The sequence below is a fragment of the Aquarana catesbeiana genome, linkage group LG04 (genome assembly GCF_042186555.1).
Source record: "Aquarana catesbeiana isolate 2022-GZ linkage group LG04, ASM4218655v1, whole genome shotgun sequence".
In the NCBI taxonomy this organism is placed as follows: domain Eukaryota; kingdom Metazoa; phylum Chordata; class Amphibia; order Anura; family Ranidae; genus Aquarana; species Aquarana catesbeiana.
In genome coordinates, this window is record NC_133327.1 from 661,876,444 (window position 1) to 661,894,645 (window position 18,202).

The 18,202-nt window shown below is 44.0% G+C and overlaps 1 protein-coding gene across 1 annotated transcript in view; it reads right to left on the minus strand.

Annotated features, from left to right (window-relative positions):
- Positions 1 to 18,202, minus strand: part of LHCGR (luteinizing hormone/choriogonadotropin receptor) — a 272,081-nt gene that overhangs the window by 155,835 nt on the left and 98,044 nt on the right. Inside the window, exon 3 of the mRNA XM_073628526.1 lies at positions 11,775 to 11,849. Coding sequence (XP_073484627.1) covers positions 11,775 to 11,849 — 75 coding nt within the window. The remainder of the gene's footprint in view (positions 1 to 11,774; positions 11,850 to 18,202) is intronic.

Sequence of the window (18,202 nt, forward strand, 5' to 3'; positions counted from 1 at the left end):
AAGATTAAACAGAGGCCAAGATGCAGCTTTCTTGGCTGAAAATGATAGGAGGGTTTACTTCCACTTTAATGTCAACACACTGTATCCCAACAAGTTAATCCACACTGGGGACTTCTATAAAGCAATTTCAGTACTTTTATTATATCCATAAAAGTGCAGCACAACATTAAATCTTCCTCTATATAAAACATGGTGACATTTCAAACAAACATTTATTTCTCATTCATTTCTGCTATATGAACAAATTTGAATTTTGTGCTTTTATGGATTTCATAAAAGTGCATTTTTTTTTGTACATTGCTGTGTAGAAGTCCACAATGCAAATTACCTGATTGGCATCAGTGTGAGCAGTGTCTGACCTCAAGGATGACATTCGCCAGTGGGTTCCGTCCACAATCATCTACTCTTCTTTCCTGGGAATAAGGTGTCTTTCTTATGCCGCGTACACATGGTTGGAATTTCTGACAACAAATGTTCGATGTGAGCTTGTTGTCGGAAATTCCGACCGTGTGTAGGCCCTATCGGACATTTTTTGTCGGAATTTCCGACAAACAAAATTTGAGAGCCGGTTCTCAAATTTTCCCACAACAAAATCTGCGTAGACAATTCCTACGCACAAAATTCCACGCATGCTCTGAATCAAGTACGAGACGGAAGCGATCGGTCTGGTAAAACTTCGTAATGGAGATAGCACATTTCTCATGCTGCAAAGTTTTTAATCTTTTAATGCAGCGCATTCTCTTCTTCTTTATAATGCTAGAATGATGAAGTTGTTTTGCTGCTGATATTCACACAGAGTTCTGACAAACTGATTTCTTTATTATTTCTCGTGATCTCATGAATAATCTTTATTTTTTTTTGCCAGATCTCCAGAATAATGTTTATGTTTTTTTTTTATAGTGATCTACTTTTTTAAATTTTTTTATCAAGATCTCCTGATTTTTAATTTTTTTTTATAGTGATCTCCATAATATTTTTGTTTGTTTTGTGCGTCAAGTTACTACAACACCATTATTATCTTATATTTTTTAACCTCAAGCAGATTGGTTGATGTTGGTGTCCCTTGTTAATTTGACATAGTATTTTTGAAATGTACCTGCCTACTCACAAACAAACTGTCCTTTTTGAGCTAAAAGACATAGCCAAGTATTTGTGATAAAAAAAATAGACATTTATTAGGGGTCATAACAAAATAAAGAGGAAGGCAACGCTGAATAAACTGGTGAAATTGGCGAAGCCTTTGTACCCCAGGGCACACATCAATTATTTGACAGGCAAAATTGGTAGCCCGAGGAGTCCATTTAATAGGGATCACAATCCGGTCCAGGAGTCCGAGAGATCAGTAACAGCAGCAGATGACATATATGTCCCCAGGCTGTGGTCATACAACAGCCTGCGTCTTTTGCCAGACCAGAATTAATCCAGGCCATCACACTCTTGTCTTACTTCCACGGTTGTTTCCACGCTTGCTTCCAGTCTGTGGCTCTGGTGTTGGAGTTGTGGCAGGTGGTGGAGGAGGAGGATGGTCCAACTGCACAGGTGGGTTTTGCTTGTGAGTTCGCTCCTCAACCCCTTATTTAGGGCCAGATACATCACTTCCTCACAAATGAGGCGTTGGCCCATCTCCATTTCCTGCATTTTGCTGGCATTCATGCAGGCATAGGCCTCTGGAATATTGGGGGTGGTTCGCAGTAGCCTCCCGAATCAAAGAAAGCGCGAACTCCTGCACGTTCCTCCCCTTCCTGGTCCTTTTTGTTGGAAGGCGGAGGGAGGAACCTGCAATTCGGTCAGGCTACTGGGCCCGGCCACCTCCCGGCTGCCACTTTCTCCCGCCACCTCCTGGCTGTCACTTTCCACAGCTTGCTCCTGTTTTAGTTTGAGCAATATGTTGAACAATGCAATACCTGACTCAATGCAATACCTGACTCAAGCTGGGTGGAAGGTCACTTCTTCCTGGGTGGAAGGTCCAGGTTGGACGTCGGAAGCCTCAGCTGGGGAGTAAGGAAGTGTGGTCTGACAGAAATCGCAGTCTGTCGTAGTACCACAACCTGGGGACATAAATGTCATCTGCTGCTGCTCCTGATCTCTGGGAATCCTGGACCTTCTTGTGCTCCCTATTATATGTGCTCCTCAAGCCACCAATTTTGCACTTCAAATAGTTGATGTTTGCCGTGGGGATCTGCGGCTTTACACATTCCAACAGTTCATCCAGCGCTGCCTGTCGCTTTATTCTATTAGTATAAAAAGGGTGTTTTGTCTGCCACAGACAGGGCAGCTCTCTGTACATATCAATGAATTGGGGGAGAAAGTCGTGATCGTTGAATCGATCCATTTTATCTGCAAGGCACAACACAAGACAAACCCTAATGTCAGGCTAAACTCTCCTAATCTTGTCCCAATATAGGCCTCAATCTATAAGCAGTATAGGCCACTGATGCCCCAATTCAAAATGATACCTTCGTTAGCACGCTTCTGCTACTCCGTCCTCCACTCACAGATCGTACGCATGACACACGCATGTTGCGCTTTATATACACTGCGCATGCGTGAAACTCCGCCCGCCCCTGACCTTCTTTCTAGTATATTCCCCGCCCCTTCTCTTTCAGCGCTGTGGGAGAGCACATGGCGAAGAAAGAGCAAGTGCATTCTAAGGAGAACAGCAATGAGGAGGACGAAGAAAGCCCCGTTTCAGGAGATTTAAGGCCTCAAATATGTCCTTTGTAGAGATGGTGGAGATGGTGGACATCTTGAAGAGTGCCGACTATGATGGGAAGCATGGACCTTACCCAAATCCAAATGTGAGAAAGGCCAAGATCATAGCTAAAGTTGTAAAAAGTCTGAAGAATTTTGGGGTACAGCGATCCAAGGATCAACTGAGGAAGCGATGGTCAGACCTCAAATTGAGGGAGCAGGATCAGTACAGAAGAATCAAGAGAGTGCTGCAAAAAAGTAAGTATTTTGTCGTGTTTTCCTATTATTATTATTATGTTCATTATGTGCTTTTCTTTACTGTTGTACAGTTTAAAATGGCGTTTAAAATGGCAAGTTTCAGGTTCGTGGGCACAGTAATCGTTCGTAGTAAACATCGTTCGTTCCCTCACTAATACAATGTTTTTGGCAGATGCAGTTAACTACATTTGTTCATGCCTATTTGTCTTAAAAGAAGTTTGTTGTCTAGATGGGTTTGTAACTAGAATGAAATTCAAACTTGATTCAGTGTAAGGAGAGGACACTCAGCATCTGTTTACACATTTGGACGCAGGAGCACTAGTGTGGGACACCAGAACACCTTTTTTAGGGTGTCCCACACAGGTGCTCCAGTGGATACTAGGGGTGTCTCCATGTGTGAAACTTGCACAAAACAGGTAATTATTCTAGCTTTCGAAAGTGAAAAAAATTATGTCTTCAGCTTGGAACTCTGCCAAAACAGACAATTGCACATAACATTGCAAGCGGATTAGACACTGAATGCATACATAATGTGTGTTACTTTGTCCAGTCCCTCCTTACTTACACTATTGGCAGCCCACTGGACAGGTAAGAAGTGTCATAATACAAAAATATGAATACACACTGTACAAATTGAAGCTCATTTTTACATTCTGCAATTACCTATCAAGATAATAGAACAAAACTTTAAACAGTACCGTTTGAAAGTATTCAGGCAGGCCCTTGTACTACATGCTTTGGTGAATTCATCCATAAATCTGACCACAAAAGAGGTAGGTATAGTGTGTATGGGTTGGGCAAAGTCAGCAGAGGATTGGTATCGGTTGACTTAGTGGTTGGGGGGGGAGGGAGGGTCCCAAATGAGTTTGGGACCGCCAAAAAAAGGCTCTGGCACTATGACTGAATTTAAGGACAACAATAACATTTAAACACATTTTAGGGGGTGTTTAGGGTAAGCACTACAATGGAGCTGACAAAATACATTGTTAAGTGACTAGGCTAGGTGTGTATGGGCCCAGGATAGCATGCTGGGGAGGTTAGTGAAGGCAAATATGCATGAAGGACAAAAAAGGAACTTTAAAAACTTCTAGCATGCATGAGGATAAAGAGGACATTCACAGCATATTACAATCATGGTAATGATGAAAGAAATACAATACATTAGCAAACATTAAATACATAGAATGTGATTTTAAAGGATAAAACTTACTCTAATATAGTCCTTCTGTAGGACCTTAATGATGGCAGAACAGGTCTCTGGAATAATGATCCCCAGAGCCTGGGGGGAGATGCCTGTCGAGAACTTGATGTCCTGCAGACTTCTCCCCGTCGTCAAGTACCGCAACGCGGCGACTAGCTTCTGTTCAGGAGTGATGGCTTGCCTCATGAAGGTGTCCTGCTTCGTAATAAAAGGGGACAGCAAAGCCAATAGACGGTGAAAAACGGGGTCTGTCATCTGGAGTTAAATCCTGGAATCATCAGGATGATTCTCCTAGATCTCCCACAACAAAGATATGTGAGAGAATTGGTCACGCTGGAGCAACTAATTCTTGGTCCATGAACTCCTCCTCCCCCTGTTCATGGACTGGGCTTGGGTCAAAGTAAGAACCCCAACACCAAGCCCCCGCATAGCACAAACTCTAAGATGAGTACATACCCGCAATATGGCTTGAAAGCGGTTGGCTGGTCAGAACGAACTAACAGAACGCTCTGAAAATCAGAAAGGCCTGAGAAGAGCAAGCTGAAAATCAGAAACGAGTGGACAAGAACGCACTGAAAACCAGATATGAACTGATTACATGCACTGAAAAACAGATACGAACCCACAAGCACAAACTGAAGAGCAGTAACGAACTGAAAAGCACGAGGCTGAAAACCGCAAATCGTCTCTCACCAAGCTTATACAAACACAAGATTAGCAGAAGGAGTCCAAAGGGTGTCACACTTGGTATTGAACTTCCTTTTTCTAGTCCTGTCGTACATGTTGTACTTCAGCTCGTTCTTAGCGATCGCAATTTCCGACAACATTTATGCGACCGTGTGTATGCAGGACAAAGTTTGAGTCAACATCCGTCGGAAATAAATCCAGGATTTTGTTGTCGGAATGTCTGATCGTCTGTACACGGCATTAGTGTGCGCCTGTCCTGCCTACTTTCTCCAGCTCATATCAGGCTGCTGTTGGAGGAAGGAGAGGATAGAATCCTCTTTCCAGCAGCTGTTGTAGCCCCTGCTCTGTGCCCCGTTCTTCAGCTGCCCCAGTGGAAGGTGTGACAGCAGCATCACTTTTGTTATTCAAGTAGATGTGAAATGGGGCACGAACAAGCTCCCAGTGCCCCCCCCCCCCACAGGATAACACTGTGCCCAGGGCAGGTGCCCCTCCTGCTCGCCTGTCCCGGCCCTGGCTGTGCCTATTGTATTTTGAAAGGCAGGCTCGCCGGAGGTTAGAATACCTGAAAAGTGGCTGCGTCTGGTTTCTTTTTGCCTGAAAATTTTCTTCGTGACTCCTTTGATTTTTCAATTGACAGATTTTGAGTGGAAGGTGGTATACAGCCACCCACTCAGCATACTGGTAAGAGACAGAAATTCATACAGTGTGTAACCAGCTTAAACTAAACTGCAGCCACTTTCTAAAATGTTTTGTAATACTAGGTGTTAAATCCAACGAGGTGCATAGACTATATATTCAGTGTTTACGCTATATTCAGTCAGTGCAGGCAGTGTATTAATATATATATATATATATATATATATATATATATATATATATATATATAGTCTGCATCCTGTGTAGCCTTTATCTACAGTGCATTCTGTGGTGTACTATTTCTAATACACTTCAGGCGGTGTACACAGTATCTAATACAGTGTGTACAGTGTCTACTACACTTCTGGTGGTGTATACAGTATAAAATAGTGCAGCCGTAGTACAGTTGCTAATACAGTGCAGGCGGTGTACACAGTATCTAATACAGTGTGTACAGTTTCTACTACACTTCTGGTGGTGTACACAGTGCACAATATAGTGCAGCCATAGTGTAGTTGCTAATACACTTCAGGCGGTGTACACAGTATCTAATACAGTGTGTACAGTGTCTACTACATTTCTGGTGGTGTATACAGTATAAAATAGTGCAGCCGCTGTACAATTTCTAATACTGTGCAGGCGGTGTACACAGTATCTAATACAGTGTGTAAAGTTTCTACTACACTGCTGGTGGTGTACACAGTACACAATACAGTGCAGCCGTAGTGCAGTTGCTAATACAGTGCAGGCGGTGTACACAGTATCTAATACAGTGTGTACAGTTTCTACTACACAGTACACAATACAGTGCAGCCGTAGTGCAGTTGCTAATACAGTGCAGGTGGTGTACACAGTCTCTAATACAGTGTGTACAGTTTCTACTACACTTCTGGTGGTGTACACAGTATCTAATACAGTGTAGTGTGGTGTTGCAAAACTAAATATACATCATGTCCGGAAGGCCACCGAGGAGAGGCAGACGCTCACAGGCCACTAAAGAGGGCAAGCAGCCTCTGTGTCTACAGTCAACAGTGCTGGTCATGGACATGGTGCATTCTCTACAGGTGGCAGTGGGGCATGCTTGTCCTTTTTTTCAGCTGCTGGCTTTGTTATTGAGCCAGAACATGCAGAAGAGTTGGTGGAGTGGATAACAAAGCCGCTCTCATCCTCCTCATCCTCTGTCACCCAGGCTCAGAGTATTTTGCCTCCCAGGGCAGCTGCCAAAGCGGCCTATTCCACCGGCTCCATGTCCACAGTCACTCCTTCCGTAGCCCCACCATCATGCATGGAGGATTCCCCAGAATTATTCGACCACAGTGTGGGGTACATGCTGCTGGAGGATGCGCAGCTATTTGAAGGCTCTGATTTTAGTTCCCAGGTTGAGGAAGGGAGTAACGTGAGCCTAGAGAGAGGGGGTGCCCAAGAAGGACAAGAAACCGACAGTCATGTTCCCCCAGCTGCAGTATACTGCCAAGTTTGCTCCAGTGACGAGGAGGAAGGGGATGATGAGGTCACTGACTGTACTTGGGTGCCTGAGAGGAGGAGGAGGAGGCACAACTCCTATGAGGCAGGATGCTCTCTAGGGAGCAGCTTAAGGGCAGCCACACTATTGCATCACACCACAGAGCTCCATGGGTGCAGGGCACTGCTGACTTCCTGCTGACTTTTAAAAGTTCCTTGTTGTGGGCCTTTTTCGACGTGTACAGTTCGCACCATTGCTGTTTGCAACCTATGTCTGAAGCGGATCAAGCGTGGCCAGAATAGCAGCCGCTTGGGCACCACGTGCTTGACCAGACATATGACGACCTGCCATGCAGTCCATTGGCAAAAGCACTTGAAAGACCCACATCAAAGAAAAAGGAGGACTTCTCCTTGCTCCTCATCTGGGATCTCCAACCCTACTATACCTCCAGTCCTCTCAAAAACCTGCACTGAGAGGAATGAAGGTATAGTAATAGGTGTCCCAAGTACTTGCAGCCAATCTGCTAGCAGTACACCACCAATTGATTTTAGCAGGCAAATTTCCCTACCCTAGTTGCTGAACCGTAAAATTAAATTCGCTCCCAGCCATCCAGATGCTCAGCGTCTAAATGCTAGCTTGGCTAAATTGCTAGCACTGCAACTGCTGCCTTTTCAGCTGGTAGACTCTGCCCTCTTTTGTGAATTTGTGGAATGTGCTGTACCTCAGTGGCAGGTTCCAAAACACCATTTCTTTTCACGGAAAGGCCATTCCGGCTCACTACCGGCATGTGGAAGGTAATGTTTTTGCCTTATTGGACAGGGCGGTCAGCAGTAAGGTGCATATTACCGCTGACTCATGCTCCAGCAGGCATGGGCAGGGACGTTATCTTTCCTTCACGGCGCACTGGGTAACTCTGCTGGCAGCTGGGAAGGATGCAGGACAGGGTTCAGTATTGTTGGAGCTTGTTCCACCACCGTGCCTCCAAAATGCTTGTGGTGATTTTTCCACATCTCTCTCCTCCACCCCCTCTTCTTCTTCTTCCTCTATCGCCTCTTCTGCAGATTTGTCCTCTGAACCAGCAGTGCTATGTAAGCGTTCAAGGGGCTACGCAAGCAGTCAGGCTAAAAGATGCCATGCGGTGCTTGGGTTGGTCTGCCTAGGGGACAGGAGCCACACTGGAGCAGAGATTCTGTCAGCTCTGCAGGGGTAGTCTCAGAGGTGGTTGACACCACGCCAGCTTCAGCCAGGAATGGTTGTATGCACCAACCTTCTCTCCCCCTCCGACAGGGACACTTGACCCCTGTTCCATGTTTGGCACACGTCCTGAATTTGGTGGTGCAGCAGTTCTTGAGCAGGTACCCAGGCTTACAGGATCTCCTGAGGCAGGCCAGAAAAGTCTGTGGTCATTTCCGCCGGTCATACAACGCCAGTGCTCGGCTGGCTGACATTCAAAGGGAATGCAACCTGCTCACCAACCTCCTTATTTGTGACATGCCCACCAGGTGGAACTCAACGTTGGCAATGCTGCAGTGGCTGCCTACAGAGCAGAGGGCCATTAATCAGTACCTGTGCGAGTATGGCACCAGGACAGGGTCAGGGGAGCTTGTCTTCTTTTCGCCATGCCAGTGGCTACTGATCAAGGATGCATGCACTGTCCTGTCACCATTTGAGGAAGCCACAAGGATGGTGAGCAGCAACAATGCATGCATCAGTGACATTGTCCCTCTAGTCTTCCTGCTGGAGCACACACTTCATGGAATCATGGACAGAGCACTTGAGGCAGAACAGCGGGTGGAAGAGGAGGACTTCCTTACCTCTCAAGGCCCCCTTTATCCAGATAGCATTCCTGCGGGCCCACTAAACACACAGGAAGAAGAGGAGGATTGTGTCAGCATGGATGTAGAGGATAACACTCAGCAGCAGTCTTCAAGGGATGGTTTTCAGTACCCAGAAACCCAAGGAGTTGTACGTGGCTGGGAGGAGGTAGTTACGGATGATGTGATCCTTAGTGACCCAGAGGACTCAGAATCGAATGCCTCTGCAAACTTACGCTTCATGGCCTCCCTGATTCTGCAAAGCCTGCAAAAGGACAATAGGATTCATGGTATCAAGGAGAGGGATCATTACTGGCTGGCAACCCTTCTTGATCCACATTACAAGGGTAAAGTTGCAGAACTCATCCTGCCTTCGCAGAGGGAGCAGAGAATGAAACATTTTCAGGAGGCCTTGAAGAAAGGTTTGTGCAACGCATTTCCAGACCCTGTGAGGTTACAATTTCCTGGTGCTGGACAACGTGTTGCTGAGGCTTCGTGCACTCAGAGGAAGAGCGGTGGAGAAGGTGGCCGGCTGACCGATGCCTTTAAACAATTTTTCAGTCCTTAGCGCCAAGGTCTGATCGGTTCAAGCAACTATCGCCAGCGTCTGCATTACATGGTGCAGGAATATCTAGGGGCAAGAGCAGACTTGGAGACCTTTCCAACAGAGCATCCACTGGTTGAGCACCTGATGCTGATGTAACTGATTGAATTTTCTAAGGATGTGGGATCCCTTGAGGATGCCTATGCTGACTATCCTATTCCTCCTCAATCATGATGATGCTAGCTTCCAACAATATTTTTGGTTTAGGGCACCACCACCACCACCCAAGGCCCAATTTTTCTGCTCCTGTTTAACAGGTGCATGTAATTACAATTTTTGATCTAATATTTCACAGCAGGGCCTGTTCCTGTGCCCAACAAGAGTATCTGTGAGGGGTTGCAGTGTTGCGGCACCACCACCACCCAAGGCCCAATTTTTCTGCCCCTGTTTAACACAGGCATGTAATTGCAATTTTTGATATAATATTTCAATGCAGGGCCCGTTCCTGTGCCCAACAAGAGTATCTGTGAGGGGATACAGTGTTGTGGCACCACCACCACCAAAAGCCCAATTTTTCTGCCCCTGTTTAACCGGGGCATGTAATTACAATTTTTGATATAGCGTTTCACAGCAGGGCCCGTCCCTGCGCCCACCAAGAGTAACTATGAGGGCTTACAGTGCTCTGGTACCACCAACACCTTAGGCCCAATTTTCTGCAGAGTATATAGGGCAGGCCGTATAGTATATATACTGCTGTTCAGAGTATATATAGTGCCTGGGGGCCTGGGTGACCCCCATGCCATTTTTTTTAAATTTGGGTGAGGGGTTCCCCTTAATATCCATACCAGAGCCAGAGGGCCTGGTAATGGGGGGGGGGGGGCTATGCCATTTTTTTCAATGATTTTCATCTATATTGCCGGGACCCTACAATACATTACAGAACAAGTAGTTTTGAATTAAATTTTTTCCTTTAGAAATGTAATTTTGCTGTGGTATTGTTCTAAACACGCTACTTTGCAGGCATACTAAGGACACCCCCCAGGCACGATATTTAAAGGAATATTTCATTTTTATTGTTTCACTTTAAGCATTATTAAGATCACTGCTCCCGAAAAAACAGACGTTTTTCAAACTTTTTTTTGCATTGATACATGTCCCCTGGGGCAGGACCCAGGTCCCCAAACACTTTTTATGGCAATAACTTGCATATAAGCCTTTAAAATTAGCACTTTTGATTTTTCATGTTTGTGTCCCATAGACTTTAACGGTGTTCAAGCAAATTTTTTGCCTGTTCGCATGTTCTGCTGCGAACCGAACTGGGGGTTATTCGGCTTATCCCTAGCTGTGATCAACACATTGGCACTGCTTCCATCCTACTACACACTATTGGTTATGTTCTGAAGCAGCTACTGGTGTGAGCAAGCCCTTAATCTCCAAGGAGTCAAAGCCCTGTGGACATCCAGCCAGCATGGTCCATATGAGGGAATGGAGACTAATATATGAGGGAATAGAAGGCCTTTCAACAGGGTTTCTCAACCAGGATTCCATGGAACCCTAGGGTTCCTACAGAGGTTGCAAGGGGTTCCTTGACACGTGAGCAGTTTGTGCGTCTCAGATAAGTTCTCCCTGACACCAATGAGCTTTTTAGCTATCTGTAAGGAGGTAATTCTTCCCAATGATCACAAGTGTAAGGAACATTCTTCCCACTGACCATCACACTAATGTATCATGAGTTGTAGATACAGTAATTTTTTTAGCAAGGGTTCCCTGAGACCATAATGTTATTTCAAGTGTTCTTCTTTGTTGAAAAGGTTGAGAAAGGCTGGCTTAACGCATCTGGTGCTTCAGAACATATGCTATTTGGGATATCCTGGTTGATACCTTACACTCCTTCCCATATGTAATAAAGTAAATAAAGCGGTTTACAGTTTATACTAACCAAAGTGACTGGTGCTCATCCTTTATAACACCCTAAGGAAAGAACCACACATGAGATGATGTGTTTAGGACCTTATTGCCAAGTAAGTGTGCTTAGAACATCCGCAATGTAAGCAGTTAGTTAACTGAAGGTCAATAATAATTGGAGGGCAGTACTATTAGAGCTACACAAGTATTTTACTTAATATAAAAAAGGCAATTGTTAATAATACAAAGTTAGCAAATTATTTACCATTCAGCTAGGGTTTACATCTAATTTAAACATTTCTAGATGGGATATGATAAATCTGTACACAAGGCAGGAAAATCATTTATTTCCATAATTTAAAAATTACCAAGGAGAGAAAAGAAAATGTAATAGTTCTGAAAGAACAGTATAATATTTGCAATTTTGGCATGAATGTGGATATGCAGAAAGCTAGCCAGAGCTGATAAGTGAAAACAGTACAGAACATCATTAATTTATTTGCTACTATGCCTATTCTTTGAACTTAGATTCGAAAATAACGTGCGATCTGTTCATAACAAAAAACAATTACTTACAGTTCTGTCAGGTTGGGAAGTCTGGCAAAGGCAAAACTGTTAATTCTTTCCAGTGAATCACTTTGGTAGATCGATCTGTATTGCAAAGAGAAAACCCAAGAAAATAGAGTTTTGAGAACGTTCCTGTTCCTTCTACTGGATTAAAGTTATAAGCTCTTATAACTAAAAGAGGAAGACAACCAAACAGCTCAGCACACAACTAAAACACATATAAAGCACATGTTTAAAATGTGTAAATCCACATACCTATGGTGAGCTGTGTGGCTGTAAAGTATTATTATTATTGAGGATTTATATAGCGCTAACAGTTCGTAGAGCACTTTACAACATGAGGGTAGACAGTACAGTTACAATACAGAATTAATAGAATTCAGTACAGGAGGAATCAGAGAGTCCTACTCAATAAAGCTTACAATCTAAAAGGGAGTGTCAAGTGATACCAAAGGTAGTAATTGTGGGGGATGAGCTGATTGAGAAAATAAAAGTACAGTTGTTAGATGGGGGTGGGATAGGCTTCTGTGAAGAGAAGAGTTTTTGGGGATTGCCTAAAAGTGGACAGAGTGGGAGATAGTTGTAAAGATTGGGGTAGGGAGTTCCATAGGTTGGGAGAGGCTCAGAAGAAGTCCTGGAGGCGAGCATGAGGCAGGAAGTGACAAGGGAGCTAGAGAGCAGGAGGTCTTGGGAGGAACAAGGAGAACAATTTGGTTGGTATTTTGGGACTAGGTTAGTAATGTAGCTCGGGCAGAGTTGTGGATGCCTTTGTAAGTTGTTGTTAGTAATTTGAATTGAATTAGTTGGGTGAGCGGAAGCCAGTGTAGGGATTGACAGAGAGGGGAAGCAGACACAAGATAAGGTGGATGAGTCTGGCAGCAGCATTCATGATGAACTGAAGGGGGATATCCTATGTAGAGGTTATCCAATGAGGAGGGAGTTACAGAAGTCGAGATGAGATATAACCAGGGAATGAAGTAGGAGCTTTGTAGTGTCATTGGAAGAGGTGTATTTTGGAGATGTTGCAAAGGTTGAGGTGGCAAACTTTGGACAGTGATTGCATGTGGGGGTGAAAGCAGAGTTCACAGTCTAGGATTACACCTAGCACCCTGGCATGCCAGGACAAACTGATAGTTGTAGCATCAATCTTAACAGTAGGACACCTTTTCTAACCTTTTTATTCTGTAGCCTTTTTACTTCTTGCTCCACTAGTGAATACATCCACAATGGTGACACACGCCATCAGCTTTGTTTCTCTTATAAGCCCAACTAAGTCCCTGTCCATCAGCTTATAGTGCAGACATCCTCACTGTACAACACATTTTTCCTTTCAGCTAGTATGTGGCAACAGGTGAAGGATATTACATATACCAGACCTGAAGGATCTGGTATGGATTTTGGGGGGACCCCACGCCATTTTTGTTTTAAGTTTGGTGCAGTCTTCCCCTTAAAGTCCATACCAGACCTAAAGGGCCTGGTATGGATTTTGGGGGGGACCCCATGCCATTTAAAAATAAACATTTGGTGCAGGGTTCCCCTTGACCACTTCAATACACTATATTATATATACTACACTGCCTAAATATAGATTCAATCTACACTAAATGCAGAGTATATACTAGGCTGTATATATAGATTTTACACTGAATATTCATTCATTACACTATATACGGCTGCTGTGTAAGCAGCAGCCTTATATAGTGTGGGGCGTGGACTTAGCCCCCTGAGCCATGATTGGCCAAAGGCACCCTGCCTTTAGCCAATTATGGCTCTCTCAGCAGAGCACATTGTGATTGGCCAAAGCATGCAGGTCAGGTGCATGCTTTGGCCAATCATAAGATGCCAATGCACTGAGATCTCGCAGTGCATTATGGGGCGTTCCGCAGCGCTCTAATTTGCCGCAAATGCTCCATAATGTTCTAAATTCGGCGAACGGCCAATTTTCTTACGTTCGACACGAACATCAGGCTCATCCCTACTGCCTAATTATGCAAGGCCAGAACTTCAATGTTACTGTAGTGAGCACAGCAAAGATGACATTTTGTGGGACCTTTAAAGTATTTTAGACAATTTGAAGAATGACAATTGGCTTAACATTACAGAAATGTTGTGCTACAAATACCAAAAATAATTTATCCTTAATACCCTTTCTAGCCCCCTATTTTGCACATTGCTTTTTTGAGGAATTGATATAAAAACCTAAGCAAAATGGTAGCATAACTTCAGCAAAAGATGTGATCTTAGTAGCTCCAACATGTTCACTAAACCATGAATTGTAGCAGGACATGGATCCTGCCTGCAACACTTTAGACTAAGACTTTACACTTTTACTAAGGTCCTAAGCCCTAGTTCTCTCCAGAAATCCTTCTACATCTACACAAATTCTGGAGATCTAAACACCTCTACCACTGAGTGACTTGTAAGAGCAGGTTCTTCTACAGGTTATAGTTTAAAAAAATTGTGTAAAGCTTTGTTTGTTAGTTTATCCTACTGGGGTTCTCCTTAAATCGTCATTAAGAACACTGTCACATGTTTTAGTGTTACCAAACAACCGTGAAAACAGTGATACAAAATGTGGTAGCAGATGACAATAAATCAGGTGAAGTGAGGAATGTTGGCTTTACAGAAAGAAGGGAGAGGCTGTCTGGCACATGAATGCCAATTCCGCTCTTTGGGAAGGTCATATAAATGGACAATCCATCAAACACAAACAGGGGATTGTTAAAGTGGAACTTTGCCCATAACAGTTTGATAACAGTAAATGTTCATTGACAAAACATACATTCCACATTAATCATTATGCTATCATAATTAGTATGTGCTGCAAGTAGCCTCCAGCATTGCTCCAGTTTCTTCTTTGTGGAGGGGCCACCCAATGATGTCACTAGGTGATCTCTTGCCTTATGACATCATTGACCCAACATTTTTTGTGGGAGGGGGGTTGGGTTTTTAAAAATAAAAATAATAATTTTAAAATGCCTGCGATTCTTTTGTTTACATTCTGCTGTCAGCGGGGAACCGCGCTGACAGCAGACGAGTCATGGTTGTTAAGGACAAGGTAAGCTATTTACTGGTTGTCAAAGTCGCCAGCAGGTGCCAGCTCCTTAACAACCAGCGCTAATTGAATACATCCCTTGAATAATGAATGACTAGACCACTACTTATTCAACAAATGTATTTATTTATTTATATAGTTTACTGAATTGACTTTAGAGTCAGTTTATGTGGTATTTTCCATGCGTTTTTTTTCTAGTGCGTTAAATACCGCATAAACTTACATTTTGAATATTGCGTGAGAAAATTGAAAAAAAATGTGTCATGTGATACAATTATCTCATGTGAGGTTCTTGAGTGAACTGAGCCCGTGTTCACTAGGGTATTGAGCTCCCTTTGTCTAACTAGAACCTTTCCCTAACAAAATCTACTGAGCATGCATCAAACGATTTCACTATTTATGTCATGAAAAGTAATATTAGAGGGAATCTATGTAATGTATTCCAAGATGCAGATACCGTAGATATCATTGTACTTTCAAGCTTACAAAAACCTTCCCCACTTCTATTTATATCCTGCTAAAGACATAACTGTCTGACACCACTAGAAAGAGCTCTGAATAATAGGATTTTTAAAACAGCTTACCTGTAAAATCCATTTCTTTGAAGTACATCACGGAACACAGAGCCATAGTAGTTACTATGCGGGTTATAGGCCACCTTCAGGTGATGGACACTGGCACACCCTGATGCCGCGCACACACGACCGGACTTTACGGCATACTTGGTTCGGCGGACCGGAGTCCATCGGACAATTCGATTGTGTGTGGGCTCCAGCGGACTTTTTTTACCCAAAAGTTCAACGGACCTAGAATGGAAACATGTTTCAAATCTTTTCGACAGACTCGAGTCCGGTCGAAAAGTCCGCTCTTCTGTATGCCAGTCTGACGGACAAAAACCGACGCTAGGGCAGCTATTGGCTACTGGCTATAAACTTCCTTGTTTAAGTCCGGTCGTAAGTCATCACGTACAAATCCGTCGGACTTTGGTTGATCGTGTGTAGGCAAGTCCGTTCATTCGGAAAGTCCGTCGTAAAGTCCGCAGGACAAAGTCTGCCGTAAAGTCTGCTTGTGTGTATGCAGCATAAGACAAGAAGTCCACTACCTATATAACCCTTCCCACTACTGGGAGTACCTCAGTTTTGTAGCAAAGCAATACATGTGTATACCAAAAAGAAGGGAGGGACCTCTGTGTCCCATGATGTATTTCAAAGAAAAGGATTTTACAGCTGTTTTAAAAATCCTATTTTCTTATCATACATCACGGGACACAGAGCCATAGTAGTTACTATGTGGGATGTCCCATAGCATGCCAACTGAAGGGAGGGAGACACAACAAAAGAAGGGCACCATGAGACCAGGGGACTTATACTGCTGCCTGCAGTACACTGCTCCCAAAGGCGATATCCTCATGACCTTTTACATCTACTTGATAGAATCTGGTAAATGTATGGACTGAAGACCAAGTTGCGGCCTTGCAGATTTGAGCCATGGAGGCTTGGAGATGCACTGCCCAGGAAGTACTAACAGCCCTGGTGGAGTGCGCTTTAATATGAAAAGGTGGAATTTTCCTCTTTAAACCATAAGCTTGAACAATCACTTGACAAATCCATTAAGGAATAGTAGATTTCGATGCTGCCTGTCCTCTCTTAGGACCTTCTGGCAACACAAACAAAACATCTGTTTTACGAATCTGAGCAGTCGCCTTCAAGTAGACCTTGACTGCTCTCACCACATCAAGAGAATGTAGTGACCTTTCTTCCGCAGAATGAGGTTCTGGAAAAAATGAAGACAAAACAATATCCTGGTTTAAATGAAAACCTGACACTACCTTTGGTAGGAAATTAGGATGAGGACGTAATACAACCTTATCCTTATGAATAATCAAATACGGCTCTTTATAAGAAAGAGCAGCCAACTCTGATACTCTTCTTGCACAAGATTTGGCAACCAGAAAGACTAATTTCCTTGTCAAAAGGACCAAGGGAATATCTCGTATCGGCTCAAAAGGCTGTTTCTGTAACGTCGACAGGACTAAATTCAAGTCCCAAGGGTCCAGGGGTGACCTAACCGGAGGATTAATCCACGTTACCCCCTGAATAAAGCTACGAGCCAGAGAGTGCGAAGCAAATGGTCGTTGAAAAAATACCGATAAGGTCAACACCTGGCCTTTGATAGTACTCAAGGCCAGCTTAATTTCTTATTCCATCTGCAGAAATTCAAGGATCCTACCTATGACATACTTCCTGGGGTGCCAACCCCTGAATTCACACCAGGAGACATATGCCTTCCAGACTCTATAATATATGACTTTGGAGGCCAGATTCCTAGCATTAACCAAAGTAGAAACTACTGACAGCCCACGGTCTTTCAGAATGTGGATCTCAATAGCCAAACCATTAAATTTAGCCTTTCTAAGGTAGGATGGAATACCAGACCTTGCGAGAGAAGGTCTGGACGTGGTGGTAGGGTCCATGGATCCCCTACTGGCATCATTATGATCTCTGCATACCAAGATCTCCTGGGCCACGCCGGGGCCACAAGAATCACCTCCTTCCCTTCCTACTTGATCCTGCGAAGAAGGCGTGGAAGCAACAGAACAGGAAGGAATGCATAGATCAGTGAAAACTGATCCCACAGAAAAACCAAGGCATCTGTTCTGCATGCCAGCGGATCCTTTGTCCTTGACACAAAGTTGTTGATCTTTTTGTTGAACCTGGACACTAGGGATGAGCTTCGTGTTCGAGTGGAACCCATGTTCGACTCGAACATCGGCTGTTCGATCGTTCGCCGAATTGCGAACGATATGGGCCGTTCGCGCCAAATTCGTGTGGCGCGTCACAGCCCATAATTCACTGCGGCATTGCAGTGCATTGCTTGCTGATGATTGGCCAAGCATGCACTATGACCCGCATGCTTGGCCAATCACAGCGCCGCCTTAACAGAGAGCCATAATTGGCCAAAGCCAAGGAGGCTTTGGCCAATTATGGCTCAGGGGATTTAGTACACGCCCCACACTATATAAGGCCGCCTGCACGGCGGCCCTGTGCAGTGTGTTCCGGTGTGCTTAGAGAGAGAGAGAGACAGTGTCATTTCATTTGAGTTAGCTAGATTAGGCAGGACAGTCAGTCAGTTAGCTGCACTTAAAGTGTATTGTGTATATATATGCATCCCAGGTGTTGCATATATATATATATATATACACTGTATTCAGTTTAGCTAGATCCGTTCCTGTTATCTTCTAGACTATTTACATTTGGTGCAGTGCGTCCTGCTCACAGTGTTCAGCCAGATCCGTTCCTGTTATATTCCTACTGACAGGCAGGCTTGTCTTGTTACAGTATTTTGAAGAAAATTACTGGTGTTCTTTTGATCCTATTAGTAC